This window comes from Emys orbicularis, chromosome 5 (genome assembly GCF_028017835.1).
Source record: "Emys orbicularis isolate rEmyOrb1 chromosome 5, rEmyOrb1.hap1, whole genome shotgun sequence".
Lineage (NCBI taxonomy): Eukaryota > Metazoa > Chordata > Testudines > Emydidae > Emys > Emys orbicularis.
This window is the reverse complement of record NC_088687.1, coordinates 94,336,824-94,349,656: the sequence shown is the minus strand read 5'-3', so window position 1 is coordinate 94,349,656 and position 12,833 is coordinate 94,336,824. Positions and strand designations below refer to the sequence as shown.

Genomic DNA, 12,833 nt, shown 5'->3' with positions numbered 1-12,833 from the left:
ATAATAAAGAATGCTAAAATAGGGGAACTTCGCTGTATATAGAAAGACGGCCTAAAAATGTGCCCCTAAAATGTAACAGTAAATGATCTCCCAGCATAGAATGTAGTCTTAGCATCCCTGGGATGAACAAACTGAGACAATACGCTGCATCTTTGTGGCACCATTATTTTATGCTGCATTTTTATTAACCTCAGTGCTGAATACAGTTGGAATCCTCAACCACTTATGTTTTTCTCCTCCAAAGATTAAAGCAAAATTAAAAAAAGAAAAGTTACATAACTCAGACAGCTTGTCTTGTTAAAGGCTGTTGCCTAATCATAAATTAAAATCAAAAGCTCTTCCTACCCTTGTTATTCAGAAATACAACTTTAAACGAGCGTTCTACTTTTGGAACCCTAATGTTTTTGCAAATGGGAATATGTTATTTATTTGATGTGCCTGAGAGAAGCATTCCTCTAGGATTAATAAAGTGAAACATCTAATCATCTCAGCCCACGTGTTTTCCTGTGCAAAATCATGCAGAGGAGAATGTCATCAAAGAAAGTGACTTTTCTCATGAGACTATGACTGAGGCAAACAAGAGAGGAAACCAGGGACCTGTGAGAAAGCCAGTACATGGCTCACTAGTTTGATTATGGTGGGATTCTCCATCCATGTTTCCCTCCACCTCTACCCTATCAGCAGTAAAGCCATCAGTGGACTTGTAGCTATTCTACTACTGACAACTCAGTTCACTGCTGTGCTTCATAGCCTCTCCCTGGGGTTAGGGCCACAGACTGCGCAGAAGGAGTTAAACACGTAACTAAGGCACATGTGTTTTGCAGGGGAACAAAACAGGCCAGGGCTAGGTTTTGCTACCTTTACTCCCACTTTACACTACAAGGAATCCCATTTTGGGACTACTTCCAGTGGAAAGTACTACTCCATGAAGGTAAGGTGGCAGAATCTAGCCCTTTGCAGCTGTTCCAGAATTACCCCCTTTCTGGGGAATTACTACAGGCAGCCATCTTCTCTGGGCAATGCGGTGGGGAGGGCCCATGTTAGCAATATCATTCAGCAGGGAGGAGCCGAGTGTCAGCCTGACGTCACTGAACAAATGAATGATTTTTAAGTGCTCCCACAATCCATTCAAGTCCCCTTGCAGCCAGCTATCAAATCACTCGACTCAGTTTTCAATTACAACCACAATTAGTTTTTAGACAAATTCATTTTTGGAAGAATATCGGAAAGGATGACAGGCAAGAGGGTGGTATTTCCAGTGAAGGCAAATCACTTATCTTCTCCGCAGATCTGCACTCTTCAGATGCCTATGTCTGGTTGTAGATGGTCTGTTGCAAACAACAACTCAGGAATGTTAAGTGGTGTCAGGAGCATTGAGGAGAGCACAATTACCTGAAGACAGAAATAAAAAAATGCAATTCAGGAGACTAATCTTGTCTGCAATCAGAACAAGGTCTCTAAACGTGTACTGTTCATTTACAGAACAGCAGAGGAATCATTGATGTCTTATGCTCACTGTGAGGTGGCAATACAGCTTGTCCAATGCTACCACCTGCTCAGCTAATAATTATAGCTGAACCCACCAGTGGGAGAACAGTGATTACTATCCCACTCCTAATGCATTTGTAGTGTGACTCATTCACCCCACACAGTTCCACTACTAGGGTAGCACAGTGATTTGTTATGACTCCCACTGTGTTACTTGTGAAAAATGAGTCGCTCAACCAGCAGTTTCCCTTGCCACAGCACTGAATTTTGTCAACAAGTGACTCAAAATTGCAGCTGTTTCTTCTTTGTTTACGCTGAGGTGAAAATTACAGAAAGCATTGTCTACCTGCTGTGGCTAGTCAATGAAATACAGTCAACTGTCAGAAACTTGCCACTTGAGACCAGGAGCCTGGTGTTCCAGCCAGCAGGATCACGGTTCAAGCACGGACACAGTTTGGATTATCTTTGTTACTCTTTTCATAAGGAGAAAATATGTCCCTAGTGAAAGGCAGCATCACCCATTACTAGAGCTGGTCAAAACAGGGCTTTGGAGCTGTGCTCCAGCTCCGCTCCAGCTCCAGGCAAAAACCTGCAGCTCCACTGCTCTGGAGCTGCTCCGCGCTCCAGCTCCGGGCTCCGCTCCAAAGCCCTGGTTTTGATCAAATCTTTTTTCCATTGAAAAATACTGTTTTGTCAAAACCAAAAGTGTTCTGCAGAAACGCCTTGGTTCTGACACAATATTCACTGGGAAGGTTTCTCAGGTCAAGGAGGGAATTTCTAGTCAGGGACAGAGGTGTGGGCAACCCAGATTGAAGCCTGTTTTCTGCCTGATTCAGAGCAGGGACTTCAACCTGAGTCCTCCCAAATCTCAGACAAACACCCGAACCACCAAGCTTTAGAGTCAGCCTCTCTCTCTCTCTGGCTCAATGAATATTTAATTCTTTACACAGATCAATGCCAACATCCAGCATTGGAACACTTCAAAAACTAATATTTTTCACAGAGCAGAATTGTTGTTTTCATCCTTTAAGCAGCAGGCCATCATAGATGGATTTTTGTACACAATATATATTTATATATATTTTTTCTCCCCTGGGTCCCTAACTAGATTTTATTAGCTACTAAATTCTCAGTCCTGCAGATCTAATGGAGTGTCGGGCTTTCCTACCATTAGAGCCAACTACTGAGTATAACAAGCACTACTCACAGCAGTGTTTGTAAGATCAGGCCCACAGATTAAGAACAGGACAAACTGGAGGAGCATTGTATCAGACTTAAAAATGAATTTGCTTTCTCAATGTAAGATTAAGGGTATCTAATTTAGAAAAATCCAAAATGAGGAGGCATAAATTATGGCAACTGTAATTTAAATGCCAACAACATTGAGTGTGCATGTACCTATTTTCTTTTAGTAATTGATCAAATTGTGCACACTCTTCATCTGAGGTAAAAATCAACATGCATGAATATGTTTTTATCTGAATATTCAAACATTGCAGGTGATTTAAAAAAAAAAGATATTAAATACCAAATACCCCAGATCTCAGTAGTACTACACTTAAGCCTCCCCTGTTCCACATTATTTTCTTTTCTTTCATCCTCTCTTTAAATAATGAAAAGAATCTGGAGTTAAATTACTACACTTTCTTTTGTGCTAACAACCTCGTGTGCTTTCCCACACAAACTACAGCAAAATGACACAGATTATCTCTTCTATTTCCCATTGCTTAAGACCATCTCTGTAATTTGCTGGTGACAAAGACTGCACTTTCCTATTTATGTTGTGGAGGAATCAGAGTACAGTACAGTCTGTGCACTCCTCTTCCTATGTACTCAGCTTAATTCTAAGAAATATGAGGTGACATATTACTAATGTTTTTTGTCTATGAATCTACAGGCCAAACCACCACCACTCACAGATAAAAGCAATTTCATCTTCATAGTATTATCACTAAACTAGCAGGGTAGATGTGCAATTGATAAAATGAGTCCACACAAACAAATGAGTGATGATTGTAACTTATTCTGATGTTAAGACACAGTCTTGCTGTCTCCCATCCATGCACATGGATATCAATAGTGGTTTCAGATGTGGATGGAGGAGAGCATATGGCCCTCTGTTTCTATGGAAAGCAGATGATCCAATCTTTTGTACAATTGCCCATAAATGTCCAAGCAAGTCTCTTTCGGAGGATAAATTTCCTTTGCAGATCCTCACCCATCTTAACATTTGTGTCCTTGTCTGTGACACTTTAATTGAGGGCTACATTTTGTCATGACAGCCACCATAAAGTGGCCAGAGGGTCACTCCATGATCCACTACACTGTAATGAGTAGCACCAGGGTAAACAAAGAGAAGGTGAGGAGAAGGTTTGTGTAAAAAATGAAGAAATTGTGAAACTAATCATCCCACAATACAAACATCCCATGAGATGGTAGCTGGTAATCTTGGATATCACCAGATATCTGGCTCGCAAGGAGGCACAGGAGGCTGAATGCACATGCTGTGAAGTTTCAGACTACAGGGCTCAGACAATATGATGCAAGCAGCAATACTAATGACAATGCAGTACAACACTGGGTGTAATCCCCTGGGCAAAACTTCCTTTGACTTCAGTGGGGCCAGGATTTCACCCAATATTTCAGAGCAGCTAAAGAACACAAACCAGTCACACCCAAATGATAATCATGGTTGCCAGGGGTGATAATTGCACTTCATAAATAACCATGCTCTTCTATAGCATTTAATGTACGGCATGTTTGAGACCTCACAGAAATAATCTGGGCCAGCAGAAGTAAATCATTGGAACTGAATCTGTATAAACTGGGCATGTCTTTATATTTCTGTTCTCATCTGTGTCATTGTTGCATCAGCATACAGTGGGAATACAGTAAACAAGGTGCAGGACACATGGATTGTCACATGTCAACATGCTCTGCTGTAGAGCAGATCTCTGGAGTCTGTGGGCATGTGAACACGAACCAATATTGGTACGTGTTCAAACATTGGTGGGTAGTTAGTGATGTGACACAGGGAAGGGATTAAAACATCCACTTTTTCCTCTTTCCTCCTCTTTAGTTTCTTATTTTTTTAAAAAGTCATTCTCCTCTCTTGTTAGTTCAGTTGTTTCTGCCTCTTCCCAAGTTAGATGCCTCTAGGGGTACCAATTCATTACACCTATGAGGTGGTATTTGCGAAGAAGCAGTAGGCAGAGCTATTCAGCTTCATCTGAAAACAAATGATGCCTGAAACACACTGTTCTCTTTTGTGTCTCACAATGAGAAGAGATGAACCAAATGTCCCCTATCCAGACTAAAATATATATTTGCTTATGTGGATAAAAACATATGTTTCCAATCTCCAGACTTAATTCTCATTTGCCTAAACTCCAAACAACTGCTGAGGCAATTGGTGAGGAAACCGATCTGCTGACAGGTTGTCTGTTGTTGTTTTATAAATTTCTTTACTTTCACATCCACAGTGCAACTCCAGTTTAAAAGAAGTGCCAATAATTAGTGCAAATGTCAGTGTTTTGTTTAAGTGCAACGGAACAGGGAGGCCAATGTTTTCATCTTGCCCTGATGTCTGAAACTGATCGCCTGAACATCACAAAAACAGCTCTGTTAAACACTGGCTTGTGGTAGATGAATGCCTGGCTCTTTGAAAAGAGAATAATCCCAAACAGGTGGCGCATATTCACAGCTGAACTCTAGAAATCCAGGTAAATCCAACTAACTCAGACACTTTTATATGCGAGACTCGAACAACCAATTCTTTTCTTCCATTTACCCCCCTCAGGACTCTCCCCTAAAGCCCTTTAGCCCCTAATGTAACAATTTCATACAAAGGCAAGGGGCAGTAAAAGCTGCATCAACTCTAAATTCTTTGGGACTCTGCCTCAAAGGGTGACCTGCCACCAGGGTCAACCAAAGCAAAGCAGCACCAGATTCCATGTCACCACTGTCAAACCTCAATCCCTTTTAGAAAGTTAGCCAAAAGAATTCCTGCATAGTTTTACACCATCTCCCTCATTAACTTCGTGCTTATCTTTCAAGCTATATTAAAACATTTAGAGTCTGGATTAACTTGTCCATCAGTACATCACAATTCAGTCCCTGTTCTGGATAGCAAAGAATTTGACTCACTGTGTTAAGGAGATAAGTGAGAAGCTAATTGGAGAGAAACATGTTATCAGATGAAAAAGTGCTCTTGGAAAGGGCATTTTATCTTATAAAAATATTGAGTTCTCAACTCAAAGATGCTGTTAAAGTGCAGAAAACATGCTATCAATCAGAGGCTGCTCTGCCTTGGTTGGCTCCATTTTGCTACAGACTTTTCATTAGTTAGAGCTGTATTCGCAGGAATTAAAACAAGAGAGTTTACATTCAGCCTTTGGAACAAGACATGTTTAATGACACAGGCAGCTGGTTATGAAGTGTTTCTTTGCATCTCTCTTGCAGCTATAAAGATCACCTTCTGTGCCTGCTCCACCCAGGAGAAATCCAGCTGCTCCCATACACCTTCCTCCAAATTAACAATTATCAATATCTTAGACCCTGCCAGAAGTAACCCCTGCCCTCCCCACTCCACTGGAATGACAGTGAATGCAGCCAGGAGCTGCTGCCAGAGAATGAACGGGGCAGGGACCAGTCAGATGGACTTTTTGTCCCCGCTCCCAAGAAACCCCACCACACAGAGCTACCCCCCCCTCTCAGAGGCAGACAGTGTGCCCAGGAGCAGCAGACCTTCAGATGCTTGCCAATAATATTCCCTTCCCCTTAACTGACTGAGCCCAAAGTTATTTTGGAGGTTGGGCAGGGTCAATGAATGGCACCTTAGTGCCAGGGGCATGTGGACAGAAGAGAGGGGATGGGACAGGGGAGGAGGTTGGTTTGGAGAGACAAACCTGGAGGGAATGTAAGTACTATTTGACAGGTTGCCTGTGTGGTTGTTTATAGACTTTGTCTGTCTTGTTTATTCAGCTGTAAACTCTTTAAGATGGGCGTCTTTTACTCTGAGGTAGAGGATGGCAGCCAGGTTGTCAACTTGAGCATAGCACACTGAACTGCAGGTGGGAGGGGGGACATTTTAACCTAGGAGGTTGGAGCAAACTCTTACAGAAAACGTCCAGGGATCTGAGGTCCATACAAGCAGCTAGGATCTTGATTTTTAAGGTCTCATCCTGACTCTCACTCAGTAACAGAAAATAAATAATTTATCCAGTACAGAAGGATGAAAGGCTAAGACAGCCCTGCAAGAATTCAACCCTGTTGCTGTAGGGAGTCACAGTAACTCAGACCTGACTGTGAGAAGGTGGCCCTGCTTGGGGCACCCTCCCGCGGCAGGTCATGGCATGACAAGTGTGTCTGCCTCAGTTTTCCATGAGAATGCACCCAGATTAAGGCATGTTGTCTCTCTCAGCAACAAACTCAAACCCCTTTATTCACATAAAGTGCCACAGTCCCCTCGTCGTAGAGACAGTTGTTCTCAAAACCTCAAAGTAAAACAAGGTTACAATACAGCAGCTCTTCAATCCCTGGGTCACCGCTCCCAGGTCACCCACCAGAGAGTCATTAACCACTCTGCCCCAGTCCGTTTAGCCCATTACAGGGCGCCCCATCCAGGTCTTCTACCCGATAGTTCCTAGACCCGCTTCTCTACCACGAGTTTTCTCCTGTAGCCCTAAGTCAGGTCTCCCACGACAGAATTCTGCTCAGTGTTCCATTCAGCCAGGCGTCCCTGCCTGACAGTCCTACCTCTGCTCAGGGCATGTCCCTCCAGGACCAACCCCTTGTTCTGGGATCAGCTTCCTGCAGCCTCCCAGGCTCACTGTTAGAGGACTTCCCACAGTGTTCCATTCAGCCAGACTCTGCCTATGAGTCCTGCCTAGGGTGACCAGATGTCCCGATTTTATAGCGATAGGCCTGATATTCGGGGGTTTTTCTTATATAGGTGCCTATTACCCCCCACACTCTGTCCCGATTTTTCATACTTGCTGTCTGGGCACCCTAGTCCTGCCCCTGCTCCTGGGATCCACACTCCAGGATCAACGCTCTCCTTTTGGGCTTACTTTCCCCTAACCTTCCCTTCTTCCTAGGGGCTTCTGCACAAGTTCTCCTCTAACTCATCAGGGGTTCCCCAGCTTTGGCCAGTCCTCACCAACACCCTTTTGCTCTACCTCATGGCTCTCTGTAACAGCTCGCTGCTGCTGCCGCCGCTACCAGGAACTCTCCTTTCCTCCTCAGGCAGCTCTCATCTGCTCTTCTCTGCCTGTCTCAGACAGCTCTGCCTCACTAAGTCTCTCTCCCATAGGGCCCAGGTGCCCTCTTTTAAGCCCAGTTAGGAGGCAGCAGAGCAGTCACAGGTGCACTGGCCTTTTCCCTTTTAAAGGACCAGCATCACCCTGTGACATTGACACGTAAGCCTCTAACACCATCCCCTTTCCACCTCAGAGGCCCCTAATCCGAGCCATTTCCTTTCTGTCTGAGGAGGACTGAACATTTTGGACAGTCATTACTGTTCCGCTTAATGGCATCGCTGCTTGCAGTTCAATTTACGTATGCAGATTCCCAAGCAAATGCTCACTCACAGAAAACTGCATGTGCAAATTCTGAGGTCCTATGGAATGATCTGGGCCTCACTGAATCTACTGCACACAACAAACTTTAAATAACTTGCATCTGAAAGCTGCTTGCCTGCAGATGTTTCACAACAGAGACCTGACACCATTATTAGCCTTATTTATATGTTATGGTACATGTTCAATATCAGGGCAGTATTCAGCACTATAAAAAGCATTTTCTTTGTTACTCTTAATTTGTCCTGGCTCAGACAGAAATCACAGTACTTAAGGTTTCGTACCTGGATACCGGGTTTGTGTGCTGATATTAGGTCCCTCACCATTCTGACCTCAGAGACTGTCACTCCACCAACCATATAGAAGATCAGGAGAGGATGATCACTGGGGTGAGGACGACTCACCTATAAAACAATAGAAAGCATTATTTACATTGCTTCAATTTATTCTGAAACACAAGTACTCTTGACTACAAAGCCGCATGGGGCATACGATCAATAACATAATGCAATGGCTATTTATGACTGGTCAAGACAGAGTATTGAAAGATTAAGAGGAAACTCAGAAATTATTTTTTAAAATGCTGGTTTCTATGGAAGTTGGATAGAAAATTAAAGAGATTCTGGCAGGTTAAAAATCACTGGAATGATATTCAGGTGTGGCATATTCACAGGTCCCACTGAGGTCAAAGGGAGTTGTGCTCAGCAGACCTGAGAATCAGGCCAATGTTTTTCAATGAATTAAATGTGTTTACATATATTACCATATACAGGAAAAGCGTTGTTATCCAGCATATTGGGGGAATGAGGGTTCTGGTTAGTCAAAAATTCGAGTTAACTAAAGAGTTATACTTATCAATGGAGAGAGGGAGTTTGGGTGTGGGAGGGGGCTCAGGGCTGGGGCTTGGGGTGCGGGAGGGGGTGTGGGCTCTGGGAGGGAGTTTGGGTGTGGGAGGGGACTCGGGGCAGGGGGTTGGGACATGGGAGGGGTTTTGGGGTGCCAGATCTGGGAGACGCTCACCTCGGGCAGCTCCCCACAAGCGGCAACATGTCCTTGCTGCTCCTAGGCAGAGGCGCGGCCAGGCGGCTCCGCGCATTGCCTCTGTCCGCAGGCGCTGCCCCCACAACTCCCATTGGCTGCGGTTCTAGGCCAATGGGAGCTGCAGAGCCAGTGGTCGGGGTGGGGTGGGGGCAGCGCACAGAGCCCCCATGGCCTTTCCTCCGCCTAGGAGCAGCAGGGACATGTCACCACTTGCGGGGAGCTGCCTGAGGTGAGCACTGCCTGGATCAGAAATCAGAGATATCAGAAATGCCATTTTATAGAGCTTTCTGGTTGGCAAACATAAGAACGGCCATACTGGGTCAGACCAAAGATCCATCTAGCCCAGTATCCTGTCTTCCGACAGTGGCCAATGCCAGGTGCCCCAGAGGGAATGAACAGGTAATCATCTAGTGATTCATTTCCTGTCACTCATTCCCAGCTTCTCACAAACAGAGGCTAGGGACACCATCCCTGCCCATCCTGGCTAATAGCCATTGATGGACCTATCGTCCATGAATTTATGTACTTCTTTTTTGAACTCTGTTATAGTCTTGGCCTTCACAACATCCTCTGGAAAAGAGTTCCAGAGGCTGACTGTGTGTTGTGTGAAGAAATACTTCCTTTTGTTTGTTTTAAACCTGCTGCCTATTAATTTCATTTGGTGACCCCTAGTTCTTGTGTTATGAGAAGGAGTAAATAACACTTCCTTATTTACTTTCTCCACACCAGTCATGATTTTATAGACCTCGATCATATCCCCCCTTCGTCGTCTCTTTTCCAAGCTGAAAAGTCTCAGTTTTATTAATCTCTCCTCCTACAGAAGCCATTCCATACCTCTAATAATTTCTGTTGCCCTTTTCTGAACCTTTTCTAATAACCAATATAAAGTGCCAGATAACACAGCTTTTACTGTTTTGTGAAATCTGAATTACAAACGTCTAACGTACTTTGTAGACTAACTACTCTTTGCAATTCATCCAACGTAACTAGATTAGTCAGGTCTACTTTAATTTCAAATCAGTCTCTAGACAGTTTCATGTTGGTGCTCTCCTGCAGTAGAACAATGCTGCAATGTTTGGGTTGCAACCTCTGTATGGGATGTTTAAGACCAAATAAAATACTGTTTTCATTTTAAAAAATAAATAAATAAAACAATGCAAATATTCATCGTCATTTTCATTGTTTTCATTTAACAAATTCTACTGGCTCAATTAACTTGCTTATTTTGCTGTTTTCTAGAGTTATGTATTGATAGGACAGTTCCACTGATATTGTCCTGGGTCAGACTCAGCAGATCCTTTGGACATGATGCCAGTGGAACCATCACAATCCCTCTTGTTATAACACCACGTCCCTATGCATGAGGCTCAAAACGTTTGGTTCTGAGGACTGAGAACAGCTTAATTTGTTCTTTTCGTTATTGTTTTTGCCAGCATCATTCTATAAAATGAAAGTAGCAATCTATGTTTCGGTGGAGCATGGTTCCATTTCCTTTTACCACCCACGGCATCTCTCTTTGATCCTGGTGGCTCCAGCTCCCTGGAGTACAGCTCCTCCTCTGTTCTTTATTGTGCCTATCCTATATTTAGTCCTTGGGCAGTTTCTTGGCCAGCAGTCCAGTTCATGATTTCCCTTCTGGAGCTGACTGGCAGTCTTCGGAAGAGGAGGTTCCCTCTGTGGCTTTTCCCTTTGAAACCAGCAGGAGGTTTCCAAGCTCTCCAAGCAAACTGCCTTTGATAAAGCAGTGGTCTCGATCAAGTGCTGCTACCAGGTGCAGAGCTCTTGGGCTGGCTCTTCAGGAGTTTAAAATTAGGGCAGATAATTTACATACAGCCAGTGCCTGAACACTGTGTGTATGTATGTTGTTTGCTCTCCTAGCCTTCCCTCATTCATCTTTATTCTGCTGGCAGCAGGGACAAGTATGGTTATCACATAGTCCTGCATACCCCCAATTCAAGAACTGCATGCAGCTCCTTTCCAATGAAATCCACAAACCACCATTAAGTCAATATAACTCATTTTTAACCTGTACACAGGCTTTCCCTAATTTCCCAATGCTGAACAATGGCTGCATAAAATGTATTGTTATCTTAATTAAAATACCAAATCCATTCTTATTACAAATACTGTGAGGAGTTCAAGTAAGGTCTAAACAGTCCAGTAAAAAGTAGGCCAGATAGGATTATAAAATAGCTTAGGTGCTGGAGTATTACAGGGAGTTTACAGCAAACTGCATGGGCAACTGCCACAACACTGAAGAACAAACTGTTCACAAAGATGGTAAAACATGAATGTTGGCCAAAGCGCTTGTGCTAGGGTACTCCTATGCAGTATAAGAACTATTAGCTTTAAGATGTCAGTCCAAAGGCTAGCTGTGAACAAACTGTACATGGCTGCTTCCCAATTCCTAGTGTTATTTTAGTTGCCACACAGAACAAAGGTGGTGATCAAAGAGTTAGATTTGAAGAATTTAAAATTTAGATATTCACATCAGAATGTCCTCCTTAAGAACTTTATCAAGGGACTAAGAAACTCATTGTAAACATGTACGTATAAATCTAGAAACTTATTATAAGGTTACCTAACGTAACCTTTCATGGATATAGAAAGGGAGAAAATATTTGACAAATCATTTCCATCCGTCAAAATAAGCCTCTATCCAAACACATGGTTCATATATAAAATGTATTATTTTTCAGAAAACTGAAATTCAAACCACAAATTCCAGAAATGCATATTAAAAAATACCAACTATTAGGCATGCAAGCTCTAAATTAAATTAAAGTTGCCATGAAAAGGGTTTGGAACCTGTAATTTTATTATGCTATGCACAAGTGTTTTGGAGGAGGACAATACTTTGGGTACAAAATATTTGGCTTGTTAAGAATGTGGGTTTCTGCCAACATATTTCCATTTGATAATACAACCACCCAAGGCTCTCTCTTTTGAAGAGGCTAGCTCCATGTGGCTAAACACAACTCAACTCTGTGTTACAGAAGAAGAATAAAAATGAACTGTAACAAAAAGCAACACACATTCTGTCATGCTTCTACAAACTATGCCTAGTTAAAATTGGAGGTTTTTTTCCTTTCCGAAAATAGCACACACTTTTCACCAGTTTGTTTCACAAGGTTTTCAAGTCCTCAAAATCTCATTTTTAATATGAATTGTCAGTGATCCCAAAATGTTTTGCAAATCACCTATAGAAATTCACTTCAAAACATCTTGATTTAGAAATTTTGCCCCAGTCTAAAAATCATTAGAAATTACCATGGCAACCATCTTTGGTAATTTAGATTGGTGGAGAGAAGACAGGAGAAGACAAGGTAATGCACAGAAAGTCTCCTCTCAGAGGCACATGCAGAGATGCGTATTTAGTGAGATGGTGACAGAAGTGGCAAGGGACACATGCACTTTGGCTCCACCTCCAGAAGTAGCACAGGAATACATACCAGGCCCAGGTCTTGCAAATATCATGGACAAGACGTATAACTTTACACCACAAGTTTGGGCAGATAAAGTATGAGAAGTGAGATTGACACTGCAAGCATGATGGTTATGGTTGCTGGCATTATTGATATAGCATGGCAGCAGAGAAGCCAGCCTATGTGCCACCAGGATTCTATAGTGTACCCAATACTCCTAAGACTAGTATACTATAACTATGAGGAGAATAAAATAAACATGAAAATCCCAGCATTAATGTAACCAAATCACAGGTAAAGA

General features: G+C 42.9%; 1 protein-coding gene across 1 annotated transcript in view; it reads right to left on the bottom strand.

The window, feature by feature from the left end:
• Nucleotides 1–12,833, bottom strand: part of SCFD2 (sec1 family domain containing 2) — a 294,635-nt gene continuing 281,802 nt past the window's right edge. The window contains exons 8-9 of the mRNA XM_065405129.1: nt 8,351–8,470; nt 1–1,392 (exon numbers count right to left, since the gene is read on the bottom strand). Coding sequence (XP_065261201.1) covers nt 1,300–1,392; nt 8,351–8,470 — 213 coding nt within the window. The 3' untranslated portion in view covers nt 1–1,299. The remainder of the gene's footprint in view (nt 1,393–8,350; nt 8,471–12,833) is intronic.